This window comes from Chamaea fasciata, unplaced genomic scaffold, assembly GCF_029207755.1.
Source record: "Chamaea fasciata isolate MVZ Bird 193981 ecotype frontalis unplaced genomic scaffold, bChaFas1.0.hap1 SCAF_1, whole genome shotgun sequence".
NCBI classification, from domain to species: domain Eukaryota; kingdom Metazoa; phylum Chordata; class Aves; order Passeriformes; family Sylviidae; genus Chamaea; species Chamaea fasciata.
In genome coordinates, this window is record NW_027094086.1 from 139,925,445 (window position 1) to 139,945,379 (window position 19,935).

Sequence of the window (19,935 nt, forward strand, 5' to 3'; positions counted from 1 at the left end):
CTCAGAAAGACTCCTTAGTATTAATACTTAGAATCTTTTTGCAGTTTGATGAAAATACTAACAAACAACGAAACTTAAATATCTTTCACATATGTATTCTAAACACTAGAAGAGTAAATAAAAAGCAAAGTGATGAATTTTGCCAGTGAAATACAACTTAGGTTTAAAACAATCTTTTAAAACATGATCAGTGAGTTTTGTGAGACTTCACTATATTACACTGGTGGATTGAGAATCCTGGTGACTGAGGAAATTGAAACATGAATAAATGCAAGATAAAGAATTCTGAGAAATGCAATCTAGCCTAAGCTTCAAAGGGAAGAATTTTGGAAAAAGTGGCACCTCTCAAAAACAAAAACCAATAAATCACAAAAAAACCTAGCAAAAATAACCATACATTAAATAATTAGTCTGTGATAATACTGATATATATTTAATATATCTGGTTTTAACTGCAGCATGAAATAATTTTGCATCAGATTTAGCTTTAAAGTACTTTCAAATAGCAATTCCCTTTAGTCTTTTGCCCTCTTGGGATAGTATGGATGAATATTAATGTAAAAAGTACTTCTTTATACTGTAGATGAATAAAACAAAAGAAAATGGGCAACAGTATAACATCAAATATTAATGAAGAAAATTAGTCAAAAAGCATAAGTAGCAGTGAAAACAACAGATTACTGGAAAGATTACATTACTCCTGTCTTATTTACCAGCTCCACAACAACACTGGACAAAGCAGACGTGGAGTGGGCCAATGATGCACTATATTTGCAGTTAATAGGCAGCTAACCCGCATTGCATGGTAAAGTACTATATTATATTTGTTTTAAACCAATTCCTGGTCTGCTTCACTTTCACGTAGCACAGAGTTTGAAATGCCTGAAGTGGAGCAGACAGCTGCATTCCCACTTGCATGTCTCTTTGCACACGACTAGAAAATATGTCTCTTTATGGTGGAAAAACCATGTAGGAAGAAAGGGTTTAGAAACCCAGTAGATTTCCAGAGAGTAAAGTGTGCAACCTGTGGATGTGGAGGGGAAGAGAGATACCAATGCTCATCCACTGTTAGCCTGGCCATACAAGAAGGACAGAGAGGGGACTTCTGCTGACTCGTAGCAAGGATGAAGGAACATCTCCCCAGCTTTATGAGAAAAAAACTACGTCTTCCAACTCACCACTGACCACTAAGAACATCAGACAGAGCAAGGCACAGATGGACACACAAGAACCATCCATCCAGCGGTGTATATGCCGCAGGAAACAGAGTTAAACTGGGAAAATTGGAAGCTTTTTCTCAATGCAGTTCAGGTAATCACAATAGTAGCTGAGTACTAGAGAGTTTCCTGTCAAAATGAGGTAGTGAAGAAGAACAAAGGATATATTCATAAACCTGCTTTTCCCTATAAGAAAATCCTATAAGAAACACACAAATACTGAGCTGTTATATTCTGATACAGATAAATAAGAAGGATTAAATGCTGGATAGGGAAGAAGATAAGAACAGAACTTCCAGGTGGAATAAATCCATGTAGCTGGAAGAAAGAAGGTAAAATGAGGCTAAATACCAGGAAAAAATCCTTAATGGAGTGATGTATCAGATTTCGCAGGTCTCCCAAGGGAAGAAGCAGAATCCCCACTGCTCAACACATGTAAAAGCAGCATGGACAAAGAACTACAAGATAGGCTACAGGGAATAACTCAATACATAGCAAGAGGACGGCTCAGATGACCTAATAATATAACAGGATTTAAAATGAGTAGATAATTCTATTATCATTAACCACATTCACAGTAGTACAAGCTAAAACACTGTTGCTATGGCAATCAATCCTTATGCATCGTTGCAGAAAATGACTGAGATACAAGGGATGGAAATGAATTGAACCAGCCCCTCCTATTCTCAATTCATTCAATGTACTAGTCAGCTGGGAAACTACCTAAAACGAAAGTTTACATCGAGCTTCCCACAAGCCTTTTAAAATACACAGTAAAGGACAGCTGAGTGTCTGGCATTCAAATATAGGTTATCCCTAGATTTACACACTTAGTTGAAATTCAAGGTAAGAGCAAGGCTCCAGTTCAGAGGCGATGCTGCTGGAAACAGATGGATTGCTCTCATCATTGCATTTGGAATGCTTAATACTACTTGAATTCTCTCAGCCCAAAGTAAACTGACACTATGGAAAGACCAATGCATGCATGGTTTTGCTCTCATGGTATTACAGCTCCATCTCATGAGAAAATGAGACAACTTGCTTTCCACGTAAAAGGCAAGAAAAAAAGACAGCAGAGGTAACCGGCACTTTCTAACAGACCATAGTACTGAAAGCATCCTGCTTCTTATTCTTACTTTATACTCACAACTGAAAACACACAATTTTTTAAGAGTCAAGCCACAAGATAACAAATAATCAGCAGTCTCTTGATTACATATTATCAACTCTAAATCAACTCCATGTTTTTACAGAGTAGTAAAAACATGCACATCTCAGTACACTGGGAAATGGATACCAGTTTGTTCCCTCAGCTTTTCTCTTTACTTACAGTGACAGAATGTTTGTCAGGAAATCAAGAATTTAAACTCGGCAGTAATAAAATCCTTAGAGCTGGGGAAAATTTCAGAATTTGACTTTGGAAAAATGTAATTTAAATCATATCTGGTACCACTCAAATACAGATATCTACTAATATATGTGGAAAATACCACTACATTTTTTTTAATGACAACTGATAATTAAAAATAAGCACCAAGAGTCCTCTTCCTCTAAAACAAACAAAAAAAAAGTTTACATCAAGACGCAAGAATTAAGTAGGAATGAAAGTTCAAATACCTAGAGGAAAAATCACCATGCCCTTCCAGTTTTGTAACACAGTAAAAGGTGGTTACAGTGTTTTTAGGAAAAGCTCCACGTGTATGCAGACAGAAGAGAAGACATCTAATTCTGCTCCTTGGAAATTCACAGCAACACTTCCTTTCAAAAAAAAGTTTCTCAGGTGGACAAAGTCCTACTTTTTTTTGGCCTTTTGATAATTTACAATATTGTGTATAATGCAAAGCAGCCCACACAAAGAGAGGGGGCACTATAGATTATAGGAGCCACATATTCAAAAAGGAACATGTTTTTTACCTGCTAGTGCTGGAATTTTAATGAAATCCTTGCTCAGTGTTTTGTGCAGCACTACACAAAACATTCACCAGAAACCAAGATGGGGGGAAAGATCAAAAGGGAAACAAGTCCATATTCTGGTTTGAAAATCAACTAAGAGCAAGCAAGTACACCAGGAGGTAAATACACACTCTAAAATCCTCAATTACAAATATTTAAAGGAGGCTAAAAAGAAACTAGCATGCATTCAAAAAGCCACTAAATTTGACCTTGAGGAATGCATTATATTTGAGTAAAAAGCAAAATACGTAAGTCAAGCAAAAGATCAGAGCAGCAGTGGAGTTTCCAATATTCACAAATCCATACAGAAGCAAAACATTTGATAGATGTGCTATGCAGTTCTCCTTCTACATTAAAAATTTATTTAGACAATGTAATTTTTTGTAAAAAAATTATCAGGGATAAGCAGAGAGAACGACTCAAGTACTAGCAGAACATTCTTGAAAAGCTAGAACATGCCTGAATTTGTGAGACATTCATTCAATTGATGAAGATACATCATTTTTATTAAAAACAGCCCGTAACACATTGCATGTATATTTTGTTTCTATTTTAATGTATTTCATTAGTATTTTTCTTGGAATTTAAACAAAAACCTTCCCGCTTGTGTGAGCTTCGAGTCATTAGTGCGAGAACTTCAGCCAATGTTTCATGAGAAAATTACTGAATTATGTCTGTTTATGATTATAACACAGATTTCTCAAGAAAATTATTCCCTCCTGGGCATTAAAAACTAAACGACTATGAAAGACTAGAATGTGTTGAATGTGATCAAGCTAGCTTTTCCCGCCAAAATGCTTCAATTTAATCCAAAAGTAATTTTTTAAAACTAAAACAAAGTCTAATAAGTTATTTCAATTCCAAAAATGACGTGCATTTACTAGGAGACTCAATATAAAGAGATCATTAAAAAAATCAAAATGTGAAGGCCAAGAATTTTATTATGCAACTGCTGTAAATAATTTCTTTATTTTTTTTAATATAAGTTCATGGATGACTCAAAAAGAGCATGTGTGAGAAAGAGAAAGCAATCCCAGTGCAACTGAGAAATTAAACTGAAAAATTAAAGCAAGGAGCCAAAAAACAGACACACAGATGGTAAAAACTGGCAAAAATTAAACGTAAAAATCATGCTCTTAAGTACCAACAGATGCAGTGACTTTAAAATATTACTCCTTGAGGATACACAAAGACAATAATCCCAGATTGTGATTCCTGGGCCAGTCTACTGCTGCGCTACAGCCACAAAGTACACTGTACTGTATGGAGAAAAAATGATGTGTCAGGGACGGGGATATCTGCTCTGCCAGTCTGCTAAAACAGAAGGGAAGCAAGCTAAACTATCCCACACTGTGAAATTAATGTCTTGGGGAGGGGGGGGGGGGGGGAAATCAACTCTGTCACTGAGATTAGAGAGGTGACTTGCAGAATCCATTTACAGATTTATAATACTATAGAGCTGAGCCTGAACTGGTTATTTGAGCATTTCTGAAACATTCCTTCCTGAAACGATATTCAAGCTTCTTGCTCCAGATGCAAGGACTGTACTTCCCAGATTCCATGTTGTTAAATACTGCCACACTAATGGCTTTGCTGACTCCCAATCTTATTTTGGGTCTCCCAGATTTTAATCACCACATTTACCTAAAAGCTATCCCAGTTTAGACTACTGGTATTAAAACAGGGAAAGAAAAATAATCCAGGATTTGAAAATCAAGAAATTGATGGCTAATACCTATACACTTGAAGTTCAGCCTTTCCTGAAAGATCTTCTTAGAATCTAAATTTGAATAATTATTATTATTATTACTTTAAAAACACATGATGTAAGACCAATTTTCCAGATTGTTAAATTAATTCAGTTGATGCTGGTCTGCATGACTGAACAAACTCAGGACCTTATGCTAGCACTGTAACTTCAGGCTAGCTGCAGACATAACCATAAAGACCACTGCTTTTTGCATGGCAAAAAAACAGACTCAAATTAAAAATATAGATATATATTTATTTACTACCTCTTCCAGTATGCAGAAGTTTACACTGGGCACTTTCTTATCTAAAACAATTACTGATGTTATCAAGGTAAGCACAAGATATAAGGAAAATGACTGAAAACTCAGCAACATGATTTTTTTTTAATTACATTAAAAAGATTTGTCTGAAAGTTTTAGAAGTTATATACAGAGAGATATAAACATACAGATGCTCATATATACGTATATATATGCATGTCATCAATGTCTTTAAAATAGTGTTCCTAAAAATGAGTTAACTAATTGCTGTATACTTCTAATATACAAACAGGTATGGACCTGTGCTTCATTTAACTCCATTGTTAATATTGATGAGCAGTAACCAGGTTGAACTATAAAACGAACGTGAAGGTTCGCTGTGTTCTAACTGGCAAACAAGGATGGCATCACAAATGTGATTTATCTTCTGTAGAGTCTCCTGGCTGGGATGACCCAGAGAGGCACCACTTCTCACCAGAACACCCAGCTAGAGCCAGCCCCAGCAGCTGCTGTTTGCTCTGCTGAAACAGCCCCAGGGCAGGTTTCGAAGTGACTCCCACCACCTAAAACAGCCTCTGCTGCACTCAGCAGATGCAAGCACTGCTCTGGTTTCACTCAAGGTTTCTGAGGTTTGACTTTGGAGTAAGACAAGTCAAAGCATGCCTGACACCAACATGCGCAAACCCCCAGGGCCCACCATGGGAGGGCACAGCTCCTCAACTGCGCTTCCTTTTATTTTACGCGCACAAAGTGTCTCAAACACAAGAAGACATAAAATGAAACAGTCATTAAGGAGCTGTGTTGCAATGGTGTGGGTAGATATGTGGGTTCACATTGATTCTAATATATCAACTTTGTTTTTTCCTACATATTTCCCAGCCTACATCCCAGTATTTTCTGCTGTCCTCTGACACACTAGTATGGAGCTGAAATGCCTCCTACCCAATCTTCGGTTTTTCAGTAAGACTGACATCTGTTAATTTAAAGAAAAAAAATTGTCTGAGTCCTTAAACTACATTAATTTCACCTACCCATAATGCTACAATACGCACTATCCTACTGAAAATTATGTCATTTGCATGGAGAACAGTTTTAAAGACCTTCAAGTCACCAGAAAAATCCATCAGTTCTGAGAGGATGAGTTAAAAGAGTTTTCATGAAGAGAAAGCTATTTATAGTGGCAAAGTATAACTACAAGGGAGAACTACTGATGGGCTTGCTTTATGAAGTCTGTGCTTTGTTGTAACAATTAGTGCCTAGAAAACCAAGATAAATAAAAATGGCTGATGGAATACTCAATGCAACTTTCAATAATTTTAAAGAGAGATGCTCACAGATATGGACGTTTTCTTTTGGGACATTTAATTTAGTCTGTACTTTGGATAAATGAGTGGAAATTATAAGCAACCATGAGTTCCTACACGTTAGGAAAGTAAAGATTTTTGAAGACAAACAAGGGTATCGCAAAAGGAAGAGGAAATTAGGCTTTGAAACAAAGTGACTGAACACTGGCTTCCTGCCTAGCATTTGGAAGAAATAGTAAGAGAACCAGAGGTTTTAATAATACTGGGTACCTCACTCCTCATGTGTTTATTCCATAGTCTGTAAAAATGCCTGCAGTACACAAACCAAAGGGTAATTTTTTTCCCCTCCCATTCTAGAAATAATTTTATATGTATACCACCCTGATTTTTAAACTGTGAAAACAAGCAATATTTTCAATGGCAAATGAAAATAATAGCTAACTGATTTTTCTCAAATTCATAAATAGTCAACTCTTGGCTGGAAAAAGAAGCAAAAAAAATTTCAATCCAAATGAAATTGAAGTAACCACACACAGATGGCATGAAAGAAATACCTTAATATGGAATCTGGGCAACAATTCTTATTCTTAAAATATCACATTCAAGAGAGCAAAATTAAAAGTAGCAATTTTTTGAAAAGTAAAATCTTTACAGCAGTTTATTACAGAAACTCTTCTGTTCACCCAATTGGTTGCATCTTCATGGAAACATTAGTTGTGCTGTGTTCGCTTTAATTCTGTGTATTCTGAGTATGGAACCTCCGTCACCCATAGTAACTGCATCAGTTACATACTGGTGTTCTTTGCCACAGGGACCCAGCAAAAACCTCACCAGTGCCACAAGGCAGATGGCAGTAAGTTCTTGGGTCTTTTGTAAAGATTTTTAATTATTTATTACATAAGATCAAATAAAAATATTAACAAAAAAGAGAGGTATTTTTGGTTTTTCTGTTTTGTATGTGACATATATAGAAATAAGTAACTTCTTCATACAGCCCCATTTCCTAACCAACTTCATTCCTGTTGTCCCTGCTCACCCCTTCTCTTGCCCTGGATGGAAAGTTGACCATTTCATATGCAACTCCAAGTAGTTTCGAGATCAATTTAGAACAGACTTATTTTCAAATCCTCCACTGAATGAACTGGCGAGGCTGGCCTATTATCTTCTTTTCTCACCCAGTTATACTGAGGAAATAAATTAAAATCTTACGGTATCTCGCGTCAACTAGGTCATATTACGTAATTCCATTCACTCAGTGGCTGCACTCTCTAAATCTTGCTGTGTCGCTTCATGAGAATCATGACATTTCTCAAAGTATCCTATAAATTACACTAACCACTTAATACAGCCAGAGAGTACTACATTCAATAATGAAATGCTCATACTTAAGCAATAAAATCAAGATTAAATTTAAAACCCAAAATAAAACAAAAACCTAGACAAATTACTTCCACATAACTCAATTATTAACTCTAAGTTACACAGTATCATTCCCATTTACAGCAAAGTGCAACCATGTCATTAAAATGACCTGTCCATACAGGATTTTAAAGAAAGCAACTTTCCTAGTTCCATCAATGGTAGATAAATTAACTGTCACTTCCAAACAGAAAGGACAAACTTGCCCCTTTTCTGAAAGCACCATCCTCACAACTAGTGAAAGAAAAATTCATAGAAAGAAAAAATTTTAAAATCATCCTGGTATTAGTCAATAAATTAGACAAAGATAGGTCTCCCATTCAGATAAAATCTGTCTTTTTCCCTTGCCCAAAATAACCACTTTGTCTTTATTTCTGTTCTGTTTGGAGTTAACTGACTTGCAGGTCTCAGCTGTGATTTACCTGAATCCCCTCTAAAAACTATAATGAGAAGCCAAGAGCTCACACATCCATATTCCGGTCCAGAAAAGTTTATTTTAGTGTATGATGTGTTTTTATTTTAGTGTAGGAAAAAGTAAAACTTCCACTACAAATTAATAATATAAATATTAGTTTAAAATAAGTGACATAAGCCATTTTAAAGAAAAATTGTATCAAGAAAAAAATCAGAGTATGTAAAAAAACCCAAAAAGGCACTCATTTTTCCATTTAAGGTCAAGAAAATTCTACAGTGTGAATTAGTTTAACTAAAAATTAAATTAATGTGAAGCATATGCTAAGACCAATCTGGCTTCTAATGTAGGCTTATAAAAGCTTGGTTTGACAACAAAACCAAGTAAATTATCAGTCTTGGTTTTTCTTATAATTTAAAAGGAACAAGAAGACAATTCTTTACTTTGAGGGTGACAGAGCACTGGAAAAAGGTGCCCAGAGGGTTTGTGGAGTCTCCTTCTCCAGAGGTATTCAAAACCTGCCTGGATATGATCATGTACAGCCTGCTCTAGGTGAACCTGCTTTAGCAGGTGGTTGGACTGCATGATCTGCAGAGGTCCCTTCCAAAGCAAATCACTCTGTGATTCTGCAGGGGGGCGGAACACAAAAAGCCCACCAAACCAAACAGCATCTGCGATAACCATCAAATTTTCAATGGTGTCATTTTGATAGAACATAGGAAAAAACAGCATCAAGACTGCACAGGAAAGGGACTTAGGAAAGGTATTTAGGGAATGGAGCGTAGAGGTGTCGAGATGGCACCTCTTTCCTTCCAAGGAATTGGCTCCTGACCCATGGCAATTTGTATTACAAACCATTAAGCAGGTACACAGGAAGAAGAGAAAGGTAGGGCAGAGAAAGTAAGAATTCAAAATGGAAGAGGGGAAAAAAGGTAAAATATCAATACCATGCACTACCAGTACCACCTTCTGAAACAAAAATGCATATTTTCTTTTTAAGCCTTGAAGACACAAGTAATCACATATTTACACTTCGGTTAAAAGCTAGAATGCAGAACGAGCATAATGTGAATTTTAAATTAAGAATACTTTACCAAGAGGGGCAAGGGAGAATCCTCTATAGACACAATTAACAGAATTGCTTTAATACACTTAAAAGTTTTAACCTTTGTGGTCTTTGAAGTGAACAGTGGAACTGCATCTACTTCAGGTTTGCACCGAAGGGCTGAACTGCCCTGAAAAGTTTTACAGTGCCGTAAACTAATGAAATAAATTATCTTAATTTGGTTAGATCTATTTTCATTAACTGTATTACCCACGGAGGGAATGAGGACAAATTTTAATTTTACTAATGTATTTCAGTTCTGCATTACTTTGGCACTCTGTAATTGCAGCTCCTGCTCAGCGCTGCTCACTCGGCCGTGTCGGGGCCACCTCTCCCCCTCTTTCCCAGGCAGGGAGGGCTGTGTAGGGGGAAGCTGTGACCGTCACCACCCCCAGCTGGGCTGAACGGGGCTAACTCCTGCCACATTCCCATCGGGACTACTGAAGACACAGCACAGTAACACCACCAAGCAAATTACGAAAACGAAGAGAGCATTTTTGTTATAAACAAATAGTGGGGATTCATTATATACACCTGGAGTAGAAAGTAAACATGAGAAGATAAACCATTTTCATAGCATGAAGAAAGAAAACAAAGAAAAAAAAAATGGACACATCCTTTGACAAGATGCTTTTCCAGGGCCATTAACAGATTTTCAGAGGTCATTATTTGACCTGCTGCCATGGACAGACAGAAGTCTAAAAAGAACAATAATGTTCAACAATGTATTTAGAAAACAGTCAAAAAAACAAAAGCAATAATTAATTGAAAGCTTCCTACAGCATATCTCTGCAATTTTAGAGAGTATTATTTATACTGCTGGTATGGTACATTCATTACCATAAATTACCATAACAACAGGAATATTTCAATAGCTTGGTCCTAAAGGGCAGAAAAATAGCAGTCTATGGTTAGTAGCAAGTCAGAAAATGTCTTTCATGTGTGACAACACTTTCTAAAAAGTTTCTGCAAAACAGAGGGCAAACAGTGTACTGTCTTATAGCAGACAGTAGAAGAGACAGAGTTGTGATATCTCAGGCCATTCAGTGCTTGTCAGGCTGCACCTGCAGAACTGTGTCAAGTACAGGCTGCCACAGCCCATGAAAGACAGAGATGCACTGGAGAGAGCTCAGAGGAGAACCATGAAGATGATTAAAGGGTTGGAAAGCATGCACTGTGAAGAAGGACTGAGGAAGTTAAGTCTTTTCTCCCTGGAAAAGACTCAGGAGGACCTCATCACATTATTTGAGTACTTAAATAGTAGCTACAGAGAAGACAGAGGCTCTCTCTTCACAGAGGAACACACAAAGAGAAGACAAGGGGCCACAGGTACAAGTTGCTTCAAGCAAGATTTCACCTTAATACAAGAAAGATTTGCTGATGGTGTTTTTTTAGGTTTGGTTTAGGTTTATTTTTTTGGGGATTTTGTTATAATCAGAGCAATCAGTCACCACAAGAACCTCCGTAAGAACATGATACAGTCCCCAACACTGGAGGTGGTCAAGACAGGACTGGACAGGGTACCAGGTAGTCTCACTTAGGCTCTCTCTCCCACAAAAGGTTGGACCAGGTGTCTTCCAACATGGGCTGTCGATTCTTAAAATTTCAGACCAGTCCATCATGTGCCTGCTTATACTTAAACATCTTTGAGAAGTGAGAGTGTTTGAGTGTGGGGATATATGCACCTGAACATGATGCATGTCTTTTTCTATAATAATTAAAAACCATGAGTATTTTTGTTAAATTGCCATTTCTGGCTTTGGTTTGGCGCTTTTTTTTTTTTTTTTTTTTTTTTTTTTTTCCTTCTTCTTTTTTCTTTTTTTTTTTTTTTTTTTTTTTCCTTCTTCTTTTTTCTTTTTTTTTTTTTTTTTTTTTTTTACTGTGGACACATATGGAGTTACATTCTGCCTCTGAATTCATATCTACACAGCAGCATATAACTGAAAGTAGACTGTAGCCCCCAACTGTCTCACCTATTTAATACACAGTATGAAATGACATATTATTTTTGAAAGGAGAACAAGATAGATGCCAGCATGAAACAGTGTTTATAAAAGCGTCACCACTACAGCTGTCCCCAAGCAATAAAGCTGTTTATTCCAACCTCCTACCTCATACAAACTGAAATTCTCAGCACTGAAAAACAACTTCAAATCTGTTCATGACTCCAAGACAAATAAGAAGAGTTTTCTATCTCCAAAATATAGAATTATGATCATGTCCAGAAATGTCCATTTTCTATGAAAGTGCACAGACTTATAAATTCCACATTAATATTTTCCTAACACTAATACATACTGCATTGGTTGTATCTTGAAATTTGATTCTATCTCTGTACATACTGATGCATTTGGCATAAAAGTAAGTCTTTCTTTAAGGCTTCTTTGTTTCTGCAGTTATACACAATCATTCAGAGAATATTCAACAAATATCTGTATAAACATATTCACCTCTAAGGCTTATACAGGAAAAAACAGGTTTTCTTTTGCATAGAGGAGACACAAAAACTCTTCTGTGGGAGTAGACATACAAAAAAATCAAAAAAAATATCAAGATAAGACTTGAAAATCAAATTGATTTTAAACCTGGAAATTAGAGTTTGATTTAGAAATCTGGTAGTGAACCAAGTTAGATCCAAAGTCAGATTTTTAATTAGAATAAACTTGTGATTCTGATTCTCACCACAGAAAAACATGGCAGCATTTTAACCTTAAAGGCAGAAATCATAAATACAGAAACAGAGAACTTACATGCCCATCATAAGAGCTTGTTTCCCCTTCCCTGCCCCTTTTCAAGCATTTTGACATGTCACAGAACGAGTTCCAGCAGTTCCCAGATGGAGACGTGTCTGTGGGAACTGGGCCCTTCACCAGCACCAGAGCTCAGCTGTGGAAGCAGCTCAGCACATCCAGCCTGGAAGTGACCGGCCGAGCTCATGCACGCCTCAGCCGGATGCAGATCCATACTCCAGGGTTAAACAACAGGAGTTTGGACAGTTTTTGTAAGTCCACACATTAAAATCACTGAAATACAGGTTTCTGATTTGGGAGCTCACTATGCATAGCATTTTTCATCTAATAAAAGCAACAGAGGGAGAACACTGAAACAAATCTAGACAATAATTACTTGATTGTGGTCCCATACAGATCAGTGAAAGTCCAACACCACAACAGTCCCATGGAAAGTCAAATGCAATTAGAAATTGCATTAAAATTTTGACTATATTACATATAAAAATCTTCAATAGGAGTGATTAGTGAAAAAAAAATGGAAAAAAATAAGGAAAACATTATTGCACATGTATTTAGTAATGGTTCCAAATTATAAGGGTGCTCTTCTGGCAGCCAGACAGGGCATTTGGCTGCCTCAGACCACTGCCCTTACTGAGTTGTAATTGTCCCTCTTCATGCTGAGTGGAGGCTGAGAAGCCAGCACTTAATAGCTTACATTACATTTGAGCTCTTATGCTGAAATAGTTCACATCTTGCCAATATAAAGAAATAAAGGGAGCAGTCAATACCTAATTACCTGTAGCAGCACCAGCTAAGAGAAAATATTCTTTGGCCAAAACAAGTTTTCCACCATCTCCCCTGTACAAAATCCAGAAGAAACAACTGCTGTAGCAGTTGGGGTGCTGACAGCCCTGTCAGAGGGAAGCCAGTGTGATCACAGGGCCAAGAACCCATCTCAAGTAGTAAAAACCCTTTATTTACAAGTGGATAGGAGACTTTGAAGTCTTGCAAGGACACCTTGAGGTCTTACAACCAACTCTTCGATTAACATAAACCTTAATTAAATCCTCCATCAGTGCACTGGTCACTTCTTCTACCTGCACCTGGTTACAACTATGCCCAGTTACTCAATATTAAATCATGTGCCAAGCCTGAAAAAAAAGCAAGCACATGACATTTGGTTACATTTACTCCTCCCATGGTCAGCCTCAGTGTTCTTGCCTAGCTTCACAAACGCTGGGCATCCTCATAGGTGACACACACATATCCCCCCATCTTTCATACAAACCTCCACTGATGACCTCCCAAAAAAGACAGCTCTCTGCATTATGTAGAGCTCTGAACACATGCACTTCTCCATTTTTGTGATAGATATCCTTTATAGGGAGTGTGATGAGCTTTAAAACGATCTTTGCATTTTATAATGTATATGTTGCTACGGCTGTATGTTCATTAAGGTTGTTACCACAAGCGACAAATTATGAAGTGCACGGTCCTTGGAGAGACAGGAAAGCAATAGACTCTACCCTGACATTTTACAGATCAATGGATAACCAGTTAAAAATTATTCCTCTAACTGAATCCTAGCTATTCCTTTTTCCAAATCTTAAAACCCAACTCCTTATAATGACAATTTTTACTGCAGTTTCAACCTCTACATGTGAGGAGTTTGAGATAAAAGCCTCAACCCCTGAGCCTCCCCCATCTTCAGGCCGTGAAACAGAATTCACAGACCCTTCCACTGCAGTTACAGTCACAATAAAAGATAAAACCTAGGGGGGAAAAAAAAGCCAAAATGCACTTCTCAGACAAGTAGAAGCACAAAAGAGGTTCACTAGTGAAAACAAAAATACATACATTAGCCATAACACTATGAAACATTTAGAAATAAACAAAATAAACGAGCTGCATTGCTGCTTTCTTTCCCGAGGAATGAAACAGGTTTTTTGTTGTTACATGAAAATTTGACAAATCCACAAGAAATCAGTGGTTCAAATTCACCAACCTACCTCTGAAGAAAGCTTTGATTATTTTTTTTTCAACTGACAGTGCTGAAACTCATTAATTTATAGTATCCAAGTGTTTGAAGAGAGCATATTCAATCATATTAAAAGCAGGCCTTATTTTGCTGAAAATACAAGCTGAAGGCAGGTACTCTACAGCTGGAGATACAAGACCCATATGCTGCTTCCACGTCTGATCCTGCTGCAACAGGAACCAGAGAAACTGCACCAGATTACTATGGACAGATGTCATGAACAAAAATAACTCAGGAAGTGTTCCATACAGCACATTTCAGCTCAAGAAGACAGCAGTAGTAACCAGCTTCTCTTGCCATTTCAGAATGGATTTGAGTTGCTCTAGTCTCTGGCTTTTGCTGGATACCAGAAAGCTACAGGGCACTTAGGAATCAGACAAGTTCTTCAGTAATAACTGCAAAATTCTACTCCATCTCCTACTGCGTTTTCATGCACCAATAAATATAGATGTACACCAAATACATAAATGTGTACATATATATATACATATATATATATATATATGTATAGAGAATTACATATAGTTTTAACTGCACTAAACTTGCTCTATTTGCCAATCTGATCAACTGCATCCTACTTAAATGAGGCTGTTTTATTATGATTTCCTCTCCTGCTGTCCTCGCACCCATTCCCAACCGGCTGAGCAAGGAATACACCGTTTCAATTCAAGGTGTCTTGTTTGCTGTCAGTTTCAATATTTGACTAACAAAAAATGACCATGTGAGAGAAAGTTCCTGTGTACCTAAACTTAAGGAATTGGTGAAAACTTTAACTCTTTTACAATTCCCTTTCATGTCTCCCTGGTATGAAACAGCATGAGGCCAGATTTGATCAGGGCCCAAGCAAGTCTTGAGATGAACTGAGGGAAGAAAGAGCTCCCAAATAAAAGTGACATTACCACATATATGAATAAATTTCAGAGAAAATAAGATTTTTCAACTATTCTTTAAAGTTTGGTTGCTGTGGGGAAAAGGAAGGTGTGTTGTGGAGGGCAAGGCAAAGAATAAAACCCATCTTTTTCTTTTTTTAAGGTATTTCAGAATCAAATTAGAGATTGCACTTTTTTTTTTCCAAGTACTTGACAATCTGTAAAAAAGAATTAATTCAGTGAAAGAGTAAAAAACACAATCATAGACTCACAGAATGGTTTGGGTTGGAAGGGACCTTAAAGATGACCTACAGCTCCAACCCCTCTGCCATGGACAGAAGCAGCATTCACCAGACCAGGTTGCTCAGAGTCCCATCCAACCTGGCCTTGATGGGAAGGGGCATCCACACCTTACAGCAACTAGTTTCAGTGCCTCACTGCCTTCCTAGTGAAAAATTTCTTCTGTGTATCTAATATAAACCTACTGTCTGTCAGTTTAATGCCATTCCCCCTTGTCCTATCACTACATGCTCTTGTAAAAAGTCCCTTAAAAATCCTCACCTTTCTAAATGTACTCTGAAACTGAATTTGCATTTTTGGCTCCATAGTGGTGAAATGATTCTTTGGTAGAGAGTTTCTCATGGGCTTGAGAATACCAGAATACTGAGAAACAGATAGATCATTTGCCCTGTGGGCAACCAGAGGGCTCTGGAACTAACTGGAAACAATTGCTAGGCAGATATAGCTAACCAACACATACAACCAGAAGACCTTAAAAGCACTCATAAACCAGACAATCTTTTCCATTTATTTGATGTATCACTCTAATTTACTAGAGCCCAAGTAAAACTGAACAGATACGAGCAAAAGTAATTACTGCCAGAAATTTTAACGGGCTTCATACATTCCTTCATTTTTAGGTGCTAAAACCCAGTCAAGTTTACAGAACTGCTTCTCCAACACCTACTTGAACATACCTAATTCTATGCCCTTATTAATCCCTGTTACAGTGGTTTATAATGGTTTCCTAGAAACTCTGTCTCTTGCTTCATCTTCAGAATGAGCTGTGATGCTACAGAATTACAGTTTGCTCCCTCGTGCTGTTTAGAGGAAATGAGGTGTTGTCCACACAAAAATAATTGTACTTCTTTGGCATATCACACTTTCAAAATGTAATTCCAGTGAATGTTCATTTATGCTAGAAGGTGACAAAGGTCACCCTGGAATTCCTTCTTGCCTTATATTCAAAAGAAAGAGATGAGGCCAGCTTAGGGAGAAATAATTTGACAGAAGAGTCTTCATCCAGCAAAAGGTCTCTGGAGTCTGCAAGATGAACCCAATGTTTTCTACTACCTTCTCTGAAGAGCCATAAAGGCAGGTTAGATCAGGACTGCTCATACCCCTGGTATCTGTAATGGGTTCTGCCCTACAGGTTTCTTGGCACTATTGCTGCCTTACCCTTGGTGCCAGACCTGCTGTCTGCTACTCTTTATGCACGTCCTGGCAGGGTGCACAGAGCACTCCAGCCCCTCCACAGCTCTGCCAAGGACACAGGAACACCACTGGAAGTTGCTAAATTAATTGACTATGCCTGACTGCAACCTCGCTGCATCAGCTTCCCCTTCTTAGAAGGGAAGGTTTAACCAATGGGTAATGACAACCCATATCAGAGGATACTGAAGAAGATATTAAAAATGCCAAAAGGTGTGGAAGAATATCTCCATCTGCAGCTACTCCATCCCCTACCAGGCCATTCCTTCCTTCTCTATAGTGTGTCCCACTCTCCCAAAAGACTCTTCTTTCCCGTGTGTGTCCTGCTGAACAGGTTTCAGTCTAATAAATTATCCTGCTGATATGAAATTGCAAAAAGATCCTGATCTTCCAGGTACATGTGGAGTCATTAATGTATTCAAAGAATAAACCCTCTCTCTTAATAAAGAAACACCCCTACAAACAAACAAAAACAAAAGGCAGAGAACTTGCTCTAAAGAAACAACATATTTACAATTTCAAACTGCGAACAGTTAACTCTGGTAACAAATATGCTTCCAGTCTACCACTACTGGCAAATTATTTACCTAACTGGTGAACAAATTGAACTAGTTAAGCTGTTCAGAGACTAAAATCAACACAAAGTTCAACACAAAACGTAATATATTAAAATTTCATGTACGCAACATTTTACAAGATGATCACTATTAAGATTTCTAATCCAACTTCTTTTGCTGAGACAACAGTTTCATTAACTGCTTTAGTGCAAATCTAATGATGCATGGAAAAATGCCTTGACAACATCAAACAAGCAGAACCGACACAGGAGGTGCCTTCAAATCTGGGGACTGACTTTCCCTTCCAACACAGGCTGATACAAAGACAGCACCTCACTTCATCCAACCTAACACTGTATCTTCTTGAAGGAAAACAGCAGTGGAAGGAATACCGGCATTAAATGTGCAGAGGAAAGAATAGAAAGACCTAAGACAGGATTTTTCTCATAGAACATATAATTATTTTGCAGACAATTACGAGGCATAAAAATAGTTAATAATTCACATTTGAGAGGAGGTTGAGGGGGTTTTTTATACTCTGTGATATTATTTAAGCTCTTTTTAAACTAAGAATGGGCTTGAATAAAGAATGTTTGGAGTATACTATGATTTGGCAATGCCAAACTTCAAATATCAGTAAGGGATTTGTGGGTGAAGGAGATCAGTGCCAGGACACCAGGCTGATGTTGGATTATAAACCTTTCCCTCCATTCACACAGTACAGTGTAACAAAGCCTGGGCTGTATCAAACAGCAAATTTCATTTTGAAGCTCTTCTGCAAAAAGCAAATTCTGGGTTTATGTCCTATTGCTGTAAAATAGAAAATTTGTACATTTTTGTTCAATGTAAAAATTCACTATTTTCATGGCACATTGCATAAAGAAGAAAAATGAGGTAATAATACTACACACACACTACCCTACATAAGAGCTTGCTGCTGTATTTCCAATTTCCATATTAAAGATGCATTTTCTGTATACATCTGAAGACACTTCTTTGAAAATTTCAGGCATATACAAAGACATGAAGTGACTGCTAGGTAATTTGAATTTAAAACCTTTAAAGCTCTGTGACTACCAGCTTATTATAAATTAAGAAATAAATAAATAAGCTAAAAACAACCACAAATGGGAACTATTAGGTGTCTCAAAAAAGCCTAAGATAAAAAGCAATATAAATATAAACTAAATAAATATAATACTGTTTTAAAATTTATAATTAATATGTTTTATGTTTTATGTAATATGTTTTATGTTAAAAATAACAAGCATTTAAAAGTGCAGTGCCAAAACTGACCCACATTTGGCTATTACGCAGTATTATTGTTGGATTTCAATGGCAGAGTGTTTATCAAAATAATACTAATTCAAATAACCCTGTTGGTATCAGTTGTGAAAACCAGCAGCACTCCATTTACTATAGGAATGTGTTTATGAACTCAAAAATTAAATGATTTTCAGGTGCCCATTTCAGTCTTAATGAAGGGTTTTTTAAAGCAGAAGGAATCCCATATAAATTTAGTCAGCATACTTCTGGTGCTTCTATACTGCTTAGAGAGCCCACGTCAGGTAAGAATACACTTCTTTGTAATAGCTTGGAGTAGCATAAAGATTAGACTGATAAAGTAATATATATATATATACACACATATATATTACCTGTTCTTGCCTCTCCAGCCACTTGTCCACCATGGGATGACTGGCACTTAACGATGAACGAGCATTGTCTCTCTGAAACTGGTTAGACCAGCTATTAGTATCTCGTGGTAGGCTTCTGTAGTTTTCATCTTTCTAGTTTAAAAGAAACAAAAAAGTGTCTTATAAAAAACAACCAGTCCTTGCACATTAACAATGCAGCTGGTTATTAAACGAATACAAAAGGAAGACTGGACCCAAGGACTGGACCCACGGACAGCACGATTGCTCAGCCACTCAAGGGCAACAGCTCCTGTTCCTTAATGCCAGGGACACCCAAATAAAGCCTTGGTGGAGTTGTAGATCCTCCACCCACTCATGCTTCCCTTCCTCTTTTTCCAGTCTCAAACCTCTAGTGCACAGATTCCCAAGTACATACTCAGCAAGGTTTTCATAGCATCACTCTCCTCAGGTCTTTCTCACTGAGAGCAAATGTACCCATTCAGCAACCACCACGGCCACTGTATAATTTTTTCAAGTCTCTGCATGTAATCAGTTTTACAATCAAAGCAGTCTCAGTGCTCTAGGTACTGTCCTTTAGACCAGAATAGCGTGCTGCAGAGTTCAAAACTTGAATTTATTATTTCACATGATAATGCTTTGCCTGGTATGCCTGAAGGTATACAAATACAGTCACATTTGTAGAACAGCAGCAGATGGAGATTGTGCTGACAGAGATACACTGATCCTACTGAGACTGATAATTTTTCTCTTTCTTTTTAATTGATGAATTTGTCTGCACATTTTTCCTACAAGCTGTACAAATTCTTCAGCTTCTAAAGGTTATTAGTCCTTACCCAGTCTGATCACTAAAAGCCAACAAAAGCTTTTGGCAGATTCTTAATGATGGGAGTTACCTTTAGCCTAAGTCAGTGTTACTGATAGATTACACAGCTTAGTTCCTTCCAACTGAAATAGTACATGGAGCTAAAATTCTGCTTAGCTTTTCAGAAGAGGATTATAAATACACTATAATATATATAAGTATACTTCCTTCAGAAGCATTTTTTCAAGTCAATATTTGTTTATCTTCATGCCAAATCAGATAATTTAGAGAGAGTATCTATTCTTAAAGCAGGATGGTAGTCCTACATATTTTGCAATATTACCACTTTAGGAATCTCAAAACCCT

At 37.2% G+C, this 19,935-nt stretch overlaps 1 protein-coding gene across 15 annotated transcripts in view; it reads right to left on the reverse strand.

Annotated features, from left to right (window-relative positions):
* PARD3 (par-3 family cell polarity regulator) overlaps positions 1–19,935 on the reverse strand; it is a 445,231-nt gene that overhangs the window by 231,791 nt on the left and 193,505 nt on the right. For 11 of the 15 annotated variants that reach the window (XM_066200202.1, XM_066200148.1, XM_066200138.1 and 8 more), the window contains one exon: positions 18,768–18,899. The exons of the other annotated variants lie outside the window; for them this stretch is intronic. In XM_066200202.1, coding sequence (XP_066056299.1) covers positions 18,768–18,899 — 132 coding nt within the window. The remainder of the gene's footprint in view (positions 1–18,767; positions 18,900–19,935) is intronic. 15 annotated transcript variants of the gene reach the window in all.